The 19049-nt window shown below is 46.1% G+C and overlaps 1 protein-coding gene and 1 pseudogene across 2 annotated transcripts in view; both read right to left on the bottom strand.

The window, feature by feature from the left end:
* The window catches only part of LOC309967283 (tripartite motif-containing protein 26-like), a 66215-nt pseudogene that overhangs the window by 6080 nt on the left and 41086 nt on the right, over positions 1-19049 (bottom strand). The window lies entirely within an intron of this gene.
* LOC309967285 (BOLA class I histocompatibility antigen, alpha chain BL3-7-like) lies at positions 7115-10644 on the bottom strand. Its single transcript, XM_082847854.1, has 8 exons — positions 10553-10644; positions 9962-10231; positions 9485-9760; positions 8589-8864; positions 8360-8470; positions 7893-7925; positions 7702-7749; positions 7115-7538 (listed from the first exon to the last, which is right to left on the bottom strand). Exons 1-8 carry the CDS (start codon positions 10614-10616, stop codon positions 7534-7536), a joined length of 1083 nt encoding a protein of 360 aa, XP_082703980.1. The 5' UTR covers positions 10617-10644; the 3' UTR covers positions 7115-7533.

The raw sequence follows: 19049 nt of genomic DNA on the forward strand, positions 1-19049 counted from the left end.
ATACATGCATAAAGTTAAAAAAATCATATGACATAGAAGACATATAGTGAAATGTAAATTTCCTCCTCCATCCCATCCAAAACCCTTCCAAATTCCCTCCCTGGACACAGTAACTGTTACCAGTTTCGACAGTGTTATAGAGAGAGATTTCATTTTATCAGGTGGTATTTATCACATATTCTATCTGCAATTTTGTTATCAATTAGCAATATATTGTAAGATTATTCTATTTTTAAACTATAAATCTGGTTCAGCTTAAGATATTGATAATAACAATTCTCCACTGGTGATTAAAAAAAATTTAAGTATAGGGCTTCCCTGGTGGCGCAGTGGTTGAGAGTCCGCCTGCCGATGCAGGGGATACGGGTTCGTGCCCCGGTTTGGGAACAACCCACATGCCGCGGAGCGGCTGGGCCCGTGAGCCATGGCCGCTGGGCCTGCGTGTCCGGAGCCTGTGCTCCGCAATGGGAGAGCCACAACAGTGAGAGGCTCGCGTACCGCAAAAAAAAAAAAAAAAAAAAAAATTAAGTATAGCAAAAATCATCTCTCTTCCATAGTAATAGAGTTCTTTTTCTGGAGAAAGTCACCTAGAATAAAAACACATTAGAGACTTTCCTCATGGCGCAGTGGTTTAGAATCTGCCTGCCAATGCAATGGACACAGGTTCGATCCCTGGTCGGCGAAGATCCCACATGCCGCGGAGCAAATAAGCCCGTGTGCCACAACTACTGAAGCCTGTGCGCCTAGAGCCCGTTCTCGCAACAAGAGAAGACACTGCAATGAGAAGCCCCTGCAATGCAGCTAAGCAGAACTAGAGAAAGCCCAGCAACGAAGACTCAATGCAGCCTAAATTAATTAATTAATTAAAGTAAAAAAAAAAAACATTCAATCTCCACTACTTGTATCCTTTTGATTACGTTCTGGCCAATATGATGAAGCAGATGTGAACTTTATAATTTTGCTCTTAAAGGGAAGAAACCTTTTTTCCTTCCCTGCTTTCCCTGGTTGTTCATGGACCATGAACATGGTCTTAGGTACCTTGGGTCATGCCAACAATGGCAACATCCCAGGGACAGCAGAGAAGGAAGGTCAAGAAGACCTGGACGCCTGGACATCCTCGTGGTGCAGAGCCACCCTAGCAGCCCTGGAACTGCCTGCCTCACTGTCATGGGAGCCACACACAAGCTTCCATCCTGTGAGACCACTGTTATTTGGTTTCTGCTGCACATACTGAATACATATCGGGAGAAAAGGACTTCCCAGGAGTGTGGGGCTGTGGTGGTCTGTTCTAAGATGAGCAGAGGTATATTTACAGTGTCACCACTTGGGCTCCTGGGACATTATTGTAAATGGAGAAAGGGAGAGCTGGGCCAGGGCTGGGGGCGCAGCACAGGGAGACGGTTACCCTCCTCATCTTTCTAGCCATGGGGTCTGATAGGGGAGCGTTTGGGTCACCAGGTGTTAGAGATTTGGGAGCCTTCGTTTCTTCACTTCCCTTCTTGTCCTTTTCACAGACAGTTCTCTTGACATTCCAGCCAGGATGAGAATCCCTGCTGGTGGTCTCTTCCTCCTCCTCCTCCTGTCTGATGACAGTGACTGTGGAGGCTGACATCTAGAGGAGAAACTCCTCAGGTAGGGAGAGAATGCAGCATCGGTTGTCATTGGGTTCCATCGGGAATCTCTGCTTCCCCAGCCAGGCCTGGACAGCCAGCCCTGAGACAGCGGACCCCAGGTCCCTCATATATTTTTCCCTGGCGATCCCCAAATATACATTCATCACTTCCCCTATTCCATTTGTTACCAATGAGTCACTAGGTCCAGCTTATGTTCCAAAAGTATTAGACAGGGGCATAGATACCAGAGGAGGGAACATCGGGGACCAACTTAGAGTCTGCCGACCACAGGGTGACTTTGGGACCATCCGACTACATGGCCTGTCACACGGCTGAGGGTAGCAATGCAGAGACCAGAATAAATAAGGAGTTGAAGTCAAAGGTTTTGGGGCTCACTTCACAGGAATCCAGATCAAAATTATATTCCCCCAAAACTGGCCCAATCTTCCAGGTAATTGGGGATTTTTTAAAGAGAGAACTTTGTAGGTAGAAACATAAACGTAGGAAATGAAAAGCCAGGTAGCAGCGCTGAGCGTTAGCGCTGTCTCACTGTCATTGACAACGATGCTTCCAGTTTCCGCAAGAACCACAGTGGTGAGTTAACTGGTACGTGATGTGACCACCACCCCTGCATCCTTTAAGTCTGTGAGGATGACGTTAACTTCCTTCATTGTCCCAAGACACGATATTGTCTTTAATGTTCTGTCATAGCTGAGCTTGGGAGGCTTTTTCAGGGGATTCCACTAAGCCTTTCTGACTAAAAGCTTTTACTTCACAGATTAAAAAAAACAATATGAGGGGCTTCCCTGGTGGTGCAGTGGTTGAGAGTCCGCCTGCCGATGCAGGGGACACGGGTTCGTGCCCTAGTCTGGGAGGATCCCACGTGCCGCGGAGTGGCTGGGCCCGTGAGCCGTGGCCGCTGGGCCTGCGCGTCTGGAGCCTGTGCTCCGCAACGAGAGAGGCAACAGCGGTGAGAGGCCCGCGTACCGCAAAACAAACAAACAAACAAACAAACAAAAACAACAATATGAGCTCTCTGGGTGACATTTCCAATTACAGCTCATAAGCTTGAGAAAACCAAAGGTAAGATTTTTCCAGATTTGGATGATGCCCTAAGGATAAAAACAACTTTTCCCTCTGGGTTATTACCCACGTTTATATTTTGGCCTAAACAATTATTCTCTTGATACTGTACTTATGGAAGCTTTTTATACTTTATTATTTGTTTTCACTGGAAGAGGCAGCCTTAAAACAAGTTCTATCGCGGTACTGGGAATGGAGTCTCCATGACCTATTTTTTCACTCCTGCTATTTATCTGGCACCATGGTAGGTGCGAGAATACAAGTCCACCCAAACCAATGATTCTTTATCACTTGTGTGAGCCAGTGCTGGTTTGTGAAATGTTTGCTCTCACCTCAATACAGACATTGAAAGTGAGTGTAAGCAAGTAAACTTCTACCTTTATCTTGTCCCAGACTGGTAATTGCCAAGAAAAAGATGAGCATGTATATCATGTCATTGGATCTGCTAAGACAGTTGGATCATTAGTTCCTCATGGACCAGAGATTGAGTAACTTGGTGTCTAAACTAGTACTGATACTTTTTAAAGACTTTTGTGGGGATCACATGTAAACTGATAAGTGATATGGATACTTTCCCCAAGAAGATGTGCATGTACAAAGAAATATGAAACAGTATAAAATGTCAGTGTTTATGTATGGATCCCATGAAGACTTATAGATCTTGTTTTTTGAAGCTTAGAAAGAGACAAAGGTAGGGAGAGGACATTTTGAGTAATCATTTCATTATTGAAAAATGCACTCTGCTTATCTGAGTATAAACTGGAGTAGACAGAAGCTGGACCCCATAACAGAACATCACAGAAGAAGTTGAAAGATGTCATTTATTACTTACTCATCCATCCAACCTGACTGCTTACAATGTACCAGGTCAAGTTCTCGTCTAGATCACTGCTGCAAAAATAGAAATTTGTCATTCTTTTTCCCTTCCTCACCTTCAACCTCCACCCCTAGAATCTGTACCCTGTTCCCAAGTTAGGGGAATTTCAAACTTGAAGATCTTGGTAGGAGGTAGAGACCACCTCCTTCCATAGGAGAGAAAAACCTGCTTCCAAACATTCTGGCAAGTTGAAACAGCCTGAGGCTCCACCAGGCAGGTGACCCCATGCTGGACTCTGACTCAGGACGTGGTGACACAGAGAGGTTGGAACTGTGCTGAATGCTTTGGCACATGTGGCAGAGGCAGCAGTAGGGTCATCCAGTTGTCAGGAGCAGCAGAGACAGCAGGACGAGTCGCAGGGCGCACTGTCCAGCATCAGGGTTGACAGTGCTGTGAAAAGTGGCATCTGTGCCCACCTGCAGGGGCAGGGGTTCCTCTGTGGGACCCGACCTGGGTGGGATTGTGGATTCTGTTCCTGGCTGTGTAGTCTCAGGGCTGTTCTGTGGCTTTTTCCTGAAATAAAACAAAACTACAATCAATCTCTCTTTCCCGCCCTCTCTCTCTCTCTCTCGTGCCATTTAGAACAATTTGAAACCCTTCTTTGCCCATAAAGAATTGCATGAGAATACCATATAGCGAAACTCTGAGAGAGCAGGGATTCAGAGACTCTTCCCCGCTGCTTTATTGAGATATGATTGATCTACAATATTAAGTAAGTTTATGGTATGCAACTTGTTGACTTCATACACTTTATATTGCAAAATAATTACCACTGTGGCATTAGCTTCCAACTGTATCATGCCCCATAATCACCTTTTTCGTGTGTGTGGAGAAAATTTAGGTCTACCCTCTTAGAACTCAAAAGCTTTTCTTTATGCTGAGTGGATAACTGCTTCTTAAATTTTCCACCTGGCTATACTGCATGGTAGAGAAAACATGTGTCTCCCAGAAAATGTCCTGCCTTTTTCTTCCCAGGGAAGAAACATTTCAGTGTGGATTTAAAACCCCTCCCCACCCTGATTACTCTCTGATCCCTGACCTCAGTGGATCCCAATCTGCCTGAGCCTCAGGACTGCTTGTAGGGATTCTGACAAAGTACTCAGCCTCTTCCCCGACCCACCATCTCAGAATGTGGGCATGAGGTCCAGGAATCCCTTATGAACAAGCCCTACAGGTGAGGCTGATGCACAGCCACGTGGGAATCCTGGTCTACATTGCTGCTACGAAATGTGTGATCTGAAGACCAGCAGCATCAGCACCAAACTTGTTTAAAATGCAGATTCTCACGCTCCCTTCCACCTGAGGTGTGCAGGTGGTGCACAGGAAGATCGGGACCCCCTGGTCTCTTTGCCGTCTAGACTCGGTGTTCAGAACCGTGTGGTCTGCTCGGGTGTGTGGTCTGATCAGATCGCATAGCGCTGGGGGGTCCAGGGTTCAGTCCTTGTCCTTCCTCATCTGTAGCCAATTCTCCCCTGGTGACCTCATCTGTTCTCAAAGCTTTAAACCTCATTTATAGGGTGTCACCTCCTCCAACTATTTCTCCAGCCAAGTCATCTCACCTGAACCCCAGACTCAGTTTGCACTTTCCTAAACCGAATGCCAATGCTGCCGCCTCCTCAAATATGCTGCTTCCAGAGTCTCCCCATTTCTGCGGAAAATGCCCCATATGTCTACTTGCAAATCTCAAAATTTGGGGTCTTCCTTCATTCTGCTTTCTTATAACCCAGATTTCATCCATTAGGAATTGCTGTAAAACGCCATTTTCAGAATATATCCAGAATCCAGTCAGTTACTATTACTTTCCCTGCTCACACCCCAGACAAGCACCAGTATCTCCAGCCTGGACACTGCACCATTTCCTACAGTTTCCTCTATGGAATATCTTGCCCTTCACCTCCTGATTCTGCCCAGCAGCCAGATGTTTCTAGAGAGTAGTCACACCAGGTCAATCTTCTGTTCAAACCATCATGTAAACTCCGCATCTTACTCAAAATCAAAACCCTTCTAATATTGTCTAGGTCTATATGATCTGTCCGGACACTGCATCTCATCTCAATTCCTCTCTCCTCCAGCCATGATGGCCTCCTCACTCTTCCTTGAACACACAGGCACTCTCCTGCCCTAGTGCACTGGCACTGGAGGCTCCCCTGCCTGGAGAGAACTTGCCCCAGACATCCTTGTGGACATACCTTCATGTCCTTCACATCTCTACTCAAAGGTCACCTTCTCAATCAGGCCCACAATGACGGCCCTAGTAAAAGAGACATCATCCCTGTCCCCACACACTTACACGCTGGGTCACCTTCCTCAAAGCACTTACCAACTTTTAATGTAAACACTTCCCTCACACACTAGTTTCATAGTGCACTCTCTGCCCTTTCCCCTAGAGCATATACTCCACATGGCTGACAAGTTTTGTCTGTTCTTAGTTCCCTGACGTTTCCTAGATGCAAAAATAGTGTGTCATGTATTTGGCACACAAAAATATCAATTGAATGAATGATCAGTGTAGAGCACCTCCCTATTCTAGAGACAGTGTCTTTATTAACGTGACCTCAGGCCACATGCTGTCTTGTGGCAGCTACAGCACAACATCCATTTGCAATGACATCAATGCCGCCTGTACTTTTCTCAGAAGGGCTGATCTCCCCTCCCTCCCACACCAATCAGTCTGCACACCACACACCATGCTCCTTCTCGCTTCAGAAAAGAATATCCTGCACTTATGCATCCTATATTCCAACATACCCTGACTCTGTTAGACTCTGCTTTCTAAATCCATCAGTTTGGATTGGAGTCAGCAATAGGCTTAGAAGATCTAAGGGCAGAAGAGGGGCCAGGCTGCAGAGAAGAGAGAAATCCAGCAAGAATTAAGTCAAGATGAGAGACATTGACTCTCTCATCTCATATTGGGTCCCTTCTGTTTGCTAATTCCAGAATCTGGTTCCTTTTAAAAGATGGGGAAAAGTTGGAAAGAAGAATCCAGCAGACATCTCTAGAAGGAGGGCAAGAGCTGGATGAGGCTGAAAATTGCTCTCTTGATACTACTGAGAATCCTGGGTGCAGGGCCCCCTTGGACTTGTGGGGACAAGACAGGCAAAATGACTCCGGCTGCTGTCAGAGATGGGGACACCCAGAGAAGAATGAGACCAAACTGTGCACGTGAAAAACAAGTCATTATTCCAACGACAACAACAACTAAATAAGCAAAAAATAAACACGCACGATAAAGACAGGGTCCGAGGATGGGAGCAAGGCCCGAGCCAAGGCTACCTGGTTACAGGAAGCCCTTGCTGCCCACAGTCCTGGAGACAGTACGAGGCCCAGCTGATTTCTGAGCCTCTGAGATCACAGGTCCTCGTGGGACAAGGTTCTACTGAAGTGACGAGGACAAAGGAACAGAGCAGATGACCTGGCAGAGCAGTGACCCCATCAAAGCCCACGATGCAGTGAGCACGGAGTGGGCACAGGCCACGTCCACACTCAGCTCCTCACCGCCACCTCCTGTCCCACCTGCATCAGACAGAGCACAGCAAGCACACAGATTCTGGAAGGTTCTCAGCGCTTCCATTTATTTTCTCTCTCAAACTTTAAGAATCCTTTCCTTTATTATCCCATCAACGCCTCATGGCAGGAATTAGAAACAACAAAATTCATATACAGATTTTATTTCCAACAGGCAAGATAAGACATTATTACTCAGTGCACCACGAAGTTAAGACAGGGATGGAGGTGGCCCAGCCCTGCCTCTGCTGGAACAGGCAAGTGGATCAGGGAAGAGAACACAGATCAGGGTGGGGAGGGGTCGTGGTGGGCAGGGGAGGGCCAGTCTCCCCATCTCCTCACATTATGCTACGAGAAACACAGACACATTCAGATGCAGCTGCAGAAAGAGGAGTCACGGGATCTGAAGCCACAGAAGTGGGACCGTGCATCACTCAGTCCCACGAGGCTGCTGTCTCACACTGTGAAAGAAAATAATCATGAACAAATTCAGGTCAGTCATATAAGTGCTGACCTTCCCAACAGCCCCCTACATGCTCAAATGTCCCATTCAAGGATCCCCACCACCCGGGGCATCTCCTCCGCCCCAACATCTCTCCCAATCTAGGCCCTCCAGGGTCTCACCTTTAGGATCCATGAGAGACACATCAGAGCCCTGAGCACTGTCACTGTCTGGGGGAGAACAAAACCAGGATGTGGTCAGAACCCACAGGAGAGAAACTAGAGAAGGAACTTTAGGAGGGTGAGCCCCCCGCCATGGCCTCTTGTCTGCACCTTCACAAGCGTCTCAGGAATCACAGCCCCTGCACACTTACTTGCAGCCTGAGTGTAGCTCCCCCCTTTTTCACCTGTAAGAAGAAAACATCACGTGAGAGGCCAGGGAGAAGACTGAGTTGTGAGATCCTAGAGGAACCCCCTAGTCCTGGACCACAGAGAACTTTCCAGAACTGTTGACCAAAACCCATGATAGGATCAGGAACATGAAGAAAGGAGATGTGCGGGGACTGGATCAACTTCTTCCCTCCTGGGGGTCCGTCCTCAGCAGGAACCTTCCCTCTCTGACCTTCAAGTGCTGGTAACCTGGTCCCCAACTGGAATTATGAAGGTGAAAAAACCTGTCTTTCATTTCCACACGTGCTTTACAAAACGATAACTGCCAGTCTGCAGACTGACAAGCAATGTCTCTGAATGGTGCTGCCCAATACACACGCAGGCAAGCTTCCACCTGGGCTTGAAACCCCCAGTGAGACAAGAAAACTCAGATCCCTCCCCCCTTCCCTACCTGAGTGCTTCTTCCTCCAGATCACAGCTCCAGCCACCATGGCTCCAGTGACCACCAAGAGAACCAGGCCAACAATGAGGCCTATGATGGCGATGGTGGGCTGAGGAGGTTCTGTGGAGGAAAGGGAAGGGGCCCTGACCTCAGGCACGAATCCCGACCTTGCTGAACGTGTCCAGAAGGGCTCCTGCTTTATCTGAGAGGAAGCTCCACCCCACGTGTCCCTCCTTACCCCATCTCAGGGTGAGGGGCTCCTGAAGCCCCTCATGCTGCACATGGCACGTGTATCTCTGCTCCTCTCCAGAAGGCACCACCAGGGCCGCCCACTTCTGGAAGGTTCTGTCCCCTGAAGGCCTGGTCTCCACAAGCTCCATGTCCTGGGTCTGATCCTCCCCATCACGCTGCCAGGTCAGTGAGATCTCCTTAGGGTAGAAGCCCAGGGCCCAGCACCTCAGGGTGACCTCACGGTCAGAGATGGGGTGGTGGGTCACGTGTGTCTTTGGAGAGTCTGAGGAGGAAGAATCAGAAAATTCACACTTAGTGTTACCTTCATGGGCCACTGAAGCAGCATCATGTGACCATCCTGAGAATGAACAGCACAACAGGTTTGAAAAGAAGCAGCAAAAACACCAGACACCAGCCTGGACTCCAGGGTCTGGGAAGATCTCCCAGTCCTTGTCAAGTTCTATGATAAGGATGAAAGCCAAGGTAGGAGGCTCCATGTAAAGGGGAGAATACAGAGCAATGGTCCTGACTTTGGTGGAGGCTGAATGCCTCAGAAAAGCTGGAGTCAGGCCTCCTAAGATGTTCTTAGGCTGAGAACACGCTTGAGAGAGAAAGTCACGGTTCACAAGATGGGGGTCAGGGTCAAAGGGCGCCGCTGGTCAGTTATTTCAGGGATGGCTTCCTGCTTCTTCCCCAAAGAGACTGGATTCCTTCACTGTCTTTCAGAGAAGTGAGGCCACGGGGGAGTCACTGTCTTGTACAGAATATGAAAACTTGGGCGGATTCCTCCCTCTCCCGACAAGAAGTTGGGGCGGTGTTCCCACAGGGACCCCATTTCCTCCCCTTGTGGGAAGTCAGCTCCAGCCCGAGGGGACACCAGGGAGGCCCCGCGGCCCCTCGTACCTGCGCGCTGCAGCGTGTCCTTCCCGTTCTCCAGGTATCTGAGGAGCCCCTCCACGCAGGTGCCCTCCAGGTAGTTCCTTAGTTGCTCCGCATAATCGGTCCCGTCCCACTTGCGCTTGGTGATCTGAGCCGCCGCGTCGGCCGCGGTCCAGGAGCGCAGGTCCTCGTTCAGGGCGATGTAATCGGCGCCGTCGTAGGCGTCCTGTCTGTACCCGCGGAGGAGGCGACCGTCCGGCCCCACGTCGCAGCCGTACATCTCCTGGAGGGTGTGAGACCCTGACCCCGCCCCGACCAGCCGCAGCGATTAAACCCAAACTGAAAATGAAACCGAGTAAAGTCCCGCCGTTTCCTCCCGAGTCGCGGGGCCGGGCGGGTCCCGCAATGTTGGGGTGACCCTCGGACCCGGAGACTCGGGGCGACGCCGTCCCGTCCCTGGGGATGGGGGTCGTGACCCGGACCCGGGCCCGCGTCGCTCACCGGCCTCGCTCTGGTTGTAGTAGCCGCGCAGCTTGTTCAGGTCCACTCGGTAAATCTGTGCGGCGTCCTTGCAGTTCCGCGTCTCCCGATCCCAGTACTCCGGCCCCTCCTGCTCCACCCACGGCGCCCGCGGCTCCATCCTCGGATTCGGGGCGTCGCTGTCGAACCGCACGAACTGCGTGTCGTCCACGTAGCCGACGACGATGAAGCGGGGCTCCCCGCGGCCGGGCCGGGACACCCCGGTGTAGAAATACCTCAGGGAGTGGGAGCCTGGGGGCGGGGAGGGGTGAGAGCCGGTCCGACCCTCCTCCCGCCGCGGGTCCCCGGGTCCCAGGTGACGGGGCCGGCAGGGGGGAGGGGGCGAGGGGCTCGTGAGACGGAAAAGGTGTGGAGGTCGGAGAAGGGCCGGCACCCCGGGGGGAAAGAAGAGGGGGCGGGAAGCAAGGGAGGGACAGGCGGGGACCGGGGTGAGGGGGCGGGTCTGGACCGGGGGCGGCGGCGTGGCTCCTTCCCTGGGAGTCCTGACCCCCGACCCCCGGGGTCTCCTCGCTCCTCCCCGCAGAGGCCGTTCCCTCCCGACCCCGCACTCACCCGCCCAGGTCTCGGTCAGAGCCAGGGCCCCCGTGAGGAGCAGGAGGAGGGTTCGCGGCGCCATGACCCACAACCTCGGCGTCTGAGGAGAAACTGCGTGCGGCGGGTCGGTGGAGACTTTATAACCGGGAACCGCGGGGACGCTGATTGGCTTCTCCAGAAACCGGACACGCAATGGGAGTGAGAAGTGGGGTCGCGTCACGAGTGTCCAGGCAGGAGGGCCCGACACAGGTTGTGAGAGAGAAAGTGAAACTCCGGGAGACTGGGAATCCCCCCCGCGGAGCGTCCCCGCCCCAGAGACCGCCTGACACCCTGAGAGCCTGAGAGCCTGCCCCTCCCGGGACCTGGGACTCTGCCTGATCCCTCCCCTCCTGCACCGAGAGCTTTGTCACAGTGTCTCCCTGAGTCCTGGCCCAGGGACTGTGTAGTCAGCGATTTTCACAGCATTGTGGTCAGAATATTTATACAGTCTTACAAACTAGTGACGACCCCACAGATAATTTTATGTGGATACTTCTGTCTGTACTTTCCAAAGTAGAAATAATAAAGTTTAAAATTTTAAATTAATTTATTTAGAATAATATTAATAACCCATGATTTAATATGAAAAATAACTGCTTCCCAAAATACACACGGTAGTGGGAAAAGTGGAGCTTTTAGATTTTTATATTTTTGCAAGTCTCTCTGTTTCTTGTCTGTCTCATTAGAAGACCCCTGGATGTTCATGTTTGCTTCTTCAATGAATCCGTTCTTTTGATTGAAGTCTATGAAAATAAACAGGCCCACACATATGTAGGAGTAGTATTTTCAAAAACCTTTTCAGACAGTCATGGATGTTAGTCTTTGATACAAAACGAAAACTACACAAGTGGTAGTTTCTCAAAGGTTATTTTCAGAGTGGACCTGAAACAATATTATTAACTATTTCCTATTCTGTTACGTTAAACTCCATAACCCTATTTTGCACATTGAATGTCTCTTGGACTAAGGTAAGATTTTAAAGAAGTAATACGTTGTTTCACTAAGTTATATAGATCTTCCAGTGTCATTCATTCTTTCAAGTAAACATTGTATTCCATGAAGAGGAGGGTAGTTCAGGTCACACAAATTATTTTCCTTGGGACATAGTACTTTGGAATGTAGCAGAAGGGCTTGATGGGTACTTCTCATGTCATCTTAGAAGGTACTTTTAAAATGTGGATTTAAGGGAGTTCCCTGGCCGTCCAGTGGTTAGGACTCAGAGCTGTCACTGCCATGGCCTGGGTTCAAGGGTTCAATCCCTGTTCAGGGAACTAAGATCCCACATGCTGTGGGGCGTGGCCCCAAAAAAAGAAAAAGTGGATCTAAGGATAATTTAGGAAACAAAAGAATTTTAATGTATTTTTTAAAGTTTATTTAATGAGGTATAGTTGGTTTACAATGTTGTGTTAATTTCTGTTATACAGCAAAGAGATTCAGCTATACATGTGTATATACATTCATTTTCTTTTCCATTATAGCTTATTAAGGAAAGATAAAAATTTGTAATGCATCAACCAGAATGTTTTAAAGCAAACCTGCTTTTTTTTTCTGCAAGTAAGTTGTGGTGAAAATAATTATATTGCAGTTTGCTACAGTAGTCTCCATTACTGCTAAGTTATACCTCAAAGCAAATGTCAACATAATGGAAAGTCAAATAATATCTTAGTAATGCTATGAAAGTAGGTTTCACCTCATGGATCTCATGAAAGGGTCTCCGTGACTTCAAGGGTTCCACAGATCACACTCTGAGAACTGCTGTTCGAATAAACCTGGGAAAATCTCTTAACTGACCCTTGCCTTTGCCTCCTCTTCGTTTTGGAGAATCCCTCTCCCTGAGCTGGACTCCCTGCCTCCCCACACTTAGCTGAGGGCCCTGCCCCCAGGGCTCCTCTAGGAGAGAACTTACCCCTTGGAAATTGATCCCAGAGAGTGTCCTCAGTCCGGGAAGGGAGGTAGGGGGACAGGTGTTTCCCGTTTGGACCTGGAAACAGTTTGTGCCTGAAGGTACCATACCCACTCATAACCTAGTTTGGTTTTTTACACACCAGCTAAGTATGTATTCATATCCCAGACAGAAATCTGACATCATCTCTAAGAGAAATAATATTGGCCCTTTCATGAGTCCAGTATATCTGACTTGAGGCCCAGAAAACATGAAGAGCAGTCCTGTCCAATAGAATGTTCTGTGGTGAAGGAATTGTTCTATATCTGTACTGTCAAAATCAGGTAGCCACTAGCTACAGGTCGCTCTTTAGCACCTCAGAAGTGGCTACTCTGCTGAACACCTTAATGTTATTTAGTTTAAATAACATTAAATATGTGGCTAGTAGCTAGCCTATTGGGCATTACATATCTATAATGTTCTTAATTTCCAGTCTCTTCCCCCAAAAAGATACTGTGTGACTCATAAGTTGATGCATATTAAAATAACCTTCATATGGAAATCATGGATTTGTCTATGTGGGTCTTAGATATATCCTTAAAATGCAGCATGCGCAGAAAGTTTCATTAACATGTATTTTAACAACTAGAGTGTTCAGACATTAAGGACACCGTGGTTTATCACCTTAAGGTCATATGTGTTCAAGACTGCCCATCGCTGGAGCTAATTCTTGTCTTTATAACCTTGAGCTCTTGCTGTTCTTTTCATTAACCTGGTAAATATAAGCAAACACTGAAGTCTTCACTTAGCCCAAGAGAAAGTATTCACTGAACACAGCATATATCAAATACCTTGCAGGACCTGTACATACTTGTGAAACGATAAAGCAGGAGATGTAAACCTTAGAATCCACCAGCTTAGAATTCTTTACTGACTTCTCCTGCTATTCGTTCCCCCCAAATTCAATCAATTCTGTTTCCCTTCACCCTTGGACCCCTCTCTCCTAGACAAAAAAATACTTGAGTTTTTTACATTTGGGGAATGAAGAGTTGTATGACCCAAAGATGAAAAACCACTAAAAAATCATAAATTTTCTTTATGTCAACCAGACATTCACAAAGATACAAACACATGCCCCTATCAAACTCAAAGACAAAAACATTGACAAACAGGTAGCAATGTTTTTCAGCCAAAGACCACCAGGAGAAAATCTGTGGGCAAACAAGTTGGATTTATTACTGGATGCAGCGAGGGAGATGACACACCATCGGGGACCACGGTGTCTTAGTGTGAGGTGTTAGATAGAACACCTATCCAGATAGAACATATACAGGAAGTGGGCTCTGGTTGGGTGATTTGGAGGAGGGTGTATGGAGGAGGGGCTCACTCTAGATTGGGTATTGTCAGGAAGTGGGGCCAATTCTGTGACTGGGCATGTCAGTGAATCTTCCCTGTAAGGAGGAAAGACTAGAGTGAGGATGCAGCTGTGATTGGAAAGAAGCCGTGGTTGCTGGTATCAGCACAGGGAGAGGTTTGATACATTGTGAGGTGCATAGTGCTGCCTTGTTTGGTCTGTGCTTGGAGAAAATGATGTTGTGGTCTTGTTTTTTCACACTGTATCATGGTCTCAGGTGTCCTTGTCTGATGTTGATGTTCTGTGAGGTGACATATGTCCAACAGGAGAAGAACACAGCTGCGTGGTGAGCACCAGCCCAGCTTCTGGCAACGCTGAGGCCTAAGGTAAACGTCAGACCAGCTTCTGATGTTGGAGGCTGCTTTGTCCTTCCTGAATTCAGTGTTTAAAATAACTAAATCCCAAACAAAACATAATTAAAGTGTATTAGAAAACAATTTGGAAAATAAGAAATGCAAATGTCAAGCAAATATATAACAAATAAATGTAAAGAAAAATGCAAATGTGGAATAAGAAGTGGGAATAAATTAAAATCTATCATCTTGTCAAAGATAATAGTATGAGGAGAGTATTGACAGGAATTTAGGGAGAATATACTGTCATAAAGATTGATGGGATTGAAAACTGGTACAAAAATTTTAAAGGTCACTATGCAGAATGTCTCAATTTCATTATATTTACATTAAAAAATTTATTTATTTTGTATTGGTGTATAGGTAATTTACAATGTTGCGGGGTGTTTTGTTTTCTTAGGTGTACAGCAACTTGACTCACTTATGCATAGACGTATATATGTCCTTTTTTGGGTTCTCTTCCCATATAGGTTATCATGGAGTGTTAAGTAGGGTTCCTTGAGCTATACAGTGGGTCCTTGTTGATTATTTTATAAATAATATTGTGTACATGTCCATCTCAACCTGCTCATTTTTCCCTGCCCACCACCTTTCCCTTTTGGTAACCTTAAGTTTCTTTTCTAAGTCTGTGAGGCTGTTTCTCTTTTGTAAAGAAGTTCATTTGTATCCATTTTTAGATTCCACCTGTAAGTGATATCATAGGATACTTGTCTTTTCCTGTTTCGCTTCTTTCCTTGTGGCTGGAAATGGCATTATTTCATCCTTTTTATGGCTGAGTAATATTCCATTGTGTATATGTATCCTATCTTCATTATGCATTCATCTGTCCTTATACACTTAGGTTGCTTCCATGTCTTGGCTATTGTACATAGTGCTGCCATGATCGTTGGGGTGCCCGTGTCTTTTAAAACTACGGTTTTCTCCGGATCTAGGCCCAGGATTGGGATAGCTGGGTCACATGGTACTTGTATGTTTACTTTTTTAATCAACCTCCATACTGTTCTCCCTAGTGGATGTACCGATTTACATTCCCACCAACAGTGTAGGAGGGTTGCCTTCAATATGTCTACATTATGACAGAAATTTCTCTTTCAGAAATTTATCCTGCGAAGATAATCACACATGTTCTCAAAAATATATATTCAAGGATGTTCTTGAATTGTGGTTTATAAAAGCAAAGAATGGAAACAAGCTAAATGCTATAGTCATTGTAATGATGGTAACTATGAATAGAGGAACACTTAATAAGAATTAAAGCAATAATGCCATGTGATTTACATAGTGGGTCAAATTTATTCCTCAAAGCAAACCCACGAGGGGACTTCCCTGGTGGTCCAGAGGCTAAGACTCCAAGCTCCTAATGCAGGGGCCCAGGTTCGAACCCTGGTCAGGGAACTAGATCCCGCGTGCCACAATGAAGACCTGGTGCCGCCAATAAATAAATAAATAAATTAATTAAAACAAAAAGCAAACCCATGAGGCACCCAACGTGTGATGCCTTTGTATAGACACAGAGAGAGAGACTCAGAGAGAGGAGACACAGAAGTGGAGACTCAGAGAGGTTAAGGAGTGTATATTTCAAGGCCACTTTCAATCAGGATCTGGAGACACTGGAGAAAAAATGAAGAACAACAGTTAGGACCTGGGTGATGTGCGACAGGCACTGTGGTGAGGGAGATGGACAGAAATGACAAAGATAAATGTAAATCACTACTGAGCTAAGTGCTGTGAGGAAGAAGTTCATGATATCATGAAAGTAGATAACCAAGAGACCTGACAGCTCCCCTACCACTGTTAGCAATAATATTTGAAAGATGTAAAAGTTATATGGTATATAAAACAAAAACAGAATTCTATACAATTATATAAAATCATAGAACCAAAAAGGGCTCTTTGAAATTAAAAATAATGTCATAGAAGTGTATAATTCAGTAGATGAATTGAAAAATTACAGTCATACTCACAGTAAGTAATAGGAATAGAAAAGTAATAATGGCAAGGAGGAGAGAAGACCTATTAGAATATTCCTCTGTCAATCAAGAGATTCCAGCGAGTAAGCAATACAAGTTTCAAAAATAAGGGAGAGTCGGAAATAATAAAAAATTATTTTCAAGGAAACCTCTCGGAGTTTACAGACAAAAATTTACATCTGGAATGGCCTAAGCAAACTCTTACTGCAGTAGATGAAAACAAACCGACACTAAGAAACATCACAGTGAAATTGCAGAAAGGATGGAAAAGAAGAGAGACCTTGAAAACTTCAAGAGGCAAAAAACATGGGCCTGGAGGCTAAAAGACAGTGAAGCAACACCTTCTGAATTCTAAGGAAAAAAATCAGTATTTCCAACACAGAGTTCTATATTGAGTCAAGATGAGAGTAAGTCCTAGGGTAGCCTAAGACATTTCAGAGTTACAATGTTTTCCTTTCCATGTTCCCTTCTTCAGGTTACTGATAGACAAAGTGCGGGGGAAATGATGGAGAAAACCAACAGCAGGGAAACATGGGATCCAGGCAACAGGGAAGCCTTGTAAAATTATACAGTAGGAGAGAGAGGCAGAGGGCTGCCCAGAATGAGGAGAAGGAGATCCGGGACGTCATCCCTGCCCCAGGTGTGCAGGGAACCAGTCTCCGTGTGGCAGCACAGAGGGCTGTGGGAGAGTCTGTGCAAAGAGGTGAAGTTGGTGGAATATCCGATGTGCTTGAATGTATTCAGAAAGGCTTAGATTCTGCACAGAGTTTTAGAATGATTTAAAATGAGTACAAAATGGGGCTTCCCTGGTGGTCAAGTGGTTAAGAATCCTCCTGCCAGTGCAGGGGACAAGGGTTTGAGCCCTGGTCCGGGAAGATCCCACGTGCTGTGGAGCAACTAAGCCCGTGAGCCACAACTACTGAGCCCGCCTGCTGCAACCACTGAAGCCCGCGCACCTAGAGCCCATGCTCCGCAACAAGAGAAGCCACCGCAATGAGAAGCCCGCGCACCGCAACAAAGAGTAGCCCCGCTCGCTGCAACTAGAGAAAGCCCATATGCAGCAATGAAGACCCAAAGCAGGCAAATAAACTAAAAAAAAAAAAAAAAAAAAATGAGTACAACCAAAGTAAGATATTATTTATTCCAGCGAAATCTTAAATATCCATTCAAGAAAAGTAATCGTAGTCTATTAAATGCTCACTTGTGACTATCGTTTGCGTCATCATCATAAGGCAAATATTATACACTGAGCTAATCAAACTTACAAAACTGATAGATAGTATAATTATAAGTTATAACTATTTTGGAAAGACAGGGGTGTGTGAAAGAAAAACCAATTAACTAAAGATGATACATAAAACTGAAAGCAAAGGAGTATTAAAGGTATGCATTTTAGAGACAGAAGAAACAATTAGAGAATCAGCTTAAGAACTAAAAGAGCATCTCTCTGAGATTCAAGAGAAGGGGGACATGGAAGATTGGGGACATCGGTCTAGATATCAAGTCTTGTAGAAGTATTTTGCTTTTTAAAACTATGTACACATATCCATTAGCTCAAAATAAAAAGACAACCTAGTAGATGAGACAATGGCCTTTGGCCTTAGGAATTGTTCTGTTAAGAAGAGTCATAGAAATGGAGCAGTAGTTGGGAGGAAACTGTACACAGAGTGGTGGATGTTTATGGGAGGATTTTGTTTTGATTTATTTATTTTTGTTTGATTAATTTTAATGGGAGGAATTGCAGCATGTTTGTAGGCAGGGATGAAGGAGCAGTAGAGAGTGGGAAACTGATGACACAGGGGAGGATGGAGTCGGATCCTGTACCCACGCTGAGGGGCAGGCGTAGACAGTAGGGGACCATCCATCATCACTGGTGGGAAGGTGAGATACAGGTGCAGATGTGGGAATAGTGGACGAGGAGGATGTAATTCTCACCCGAGTGCTTTTTTTTTCTGAGTGAAAAAAAAAAGCTCATCATTACCAACAGGGAGTGAGGGATGAGTGGAGGGGTCTGAGGGGAAAGGAGGAAATGAGAAATCGCCCTCTCAGGGGTGTGAGAGTGAGCTGAATGGAAATGGCGTCTACAGAGTGCAGGGTGGGGGCCACTGAGGTCTGGGCTGTTCAGCTGAGAGAAATTTCCAGCTCTTGGGCAACAACAGAAGGATGTATAAGAAACGAAAGAAAAATGCAACAAACTATCTGCAAATGTGAGGATTACATTCTTTTTACTTTGTCATTTATCACTTTCGACACTTTATTACTTGCTTTACAGTGAACATACATTATATCCTATATTATACGTTACACATATACATCATAATAAGAATTCAAAAGCTTTGTTTAAATTTTTAAAAGGAAGGCAAGTGGGCAGAAAAAATGAAGAGCTGTGGGCCCAGAGCTGGACGTGCCGGGCTCTGTGCCTGAGCTCTGGGCAGTGAACTCACACAGCCTTTTCTCCTTTTCTCAGGACCGAGTTTTCTTTGGAGGCCAAGCAGGATTTTTCCCTTCTTTTTTCAGTGTGGTCACTTATTAGGACCTTGTCACCTCTTTGATGCTTCTAAGATAGTTTTTATATTTTACATGGCATTTTCAGCTACTTTCAGTGAGCAGAATTCTCCTTACAATCCAGCCCATCTTTTCCAGTAATGGAATTTCTGTGGCAGAATAGCTCAGTTAAAAGACTTTGGGTGCCAAAGTAGAGAATATGTGTCCTAATGCACGATCTGAAGAGGATGTGTCAGGTGTTTTACAAGTGCAAGGGATTTTAATGTAATTTTTGAAAGCATATTTACCTACACAGAAGGGGACTGAAAAGGTACTCAAGGGTATACAAAATAAATAATTTATGTTCTCCCTC

Source organism: Leucopleurus acutus, assembly GCF_964270905.1.
Source record: "Leucopleurus acutus genome assembly, chromosome: 10".
Classification (NCBI taxonomy): Eukaryota; Metazoa; Chordata; class Mammalia; order Artiodactyla; family Delphinidae; genus Leucopleurus; species Leucopleurus acutus.

Excerpts from the sequence above, each read along its gene's own strand:
- LOC309967285 (XM_082847854.1), bottom strand. The coding sequence starts at position 10,616 with ATGGCGCCGCGAACCCTCCTCCTGCTCCTCACGGGGGCCCTGGCTCTG. Across the intron at positions 10,232-10,552 it reads TCTGACCGAGACCTGGGCGG|GCTCCCACTCCCTGAGGTAT; the intron begins GTGAGTGCGGGG and ends CCCCGCCCCCAG. Across the intron at positions 8,471-8,588 it reads GCCCCTCACCCTGAGATGGG|AACCTCCTCAGCCCACCATC; the intron begins GTAAGGAGGGAC and ends TTTCCTCCACAG.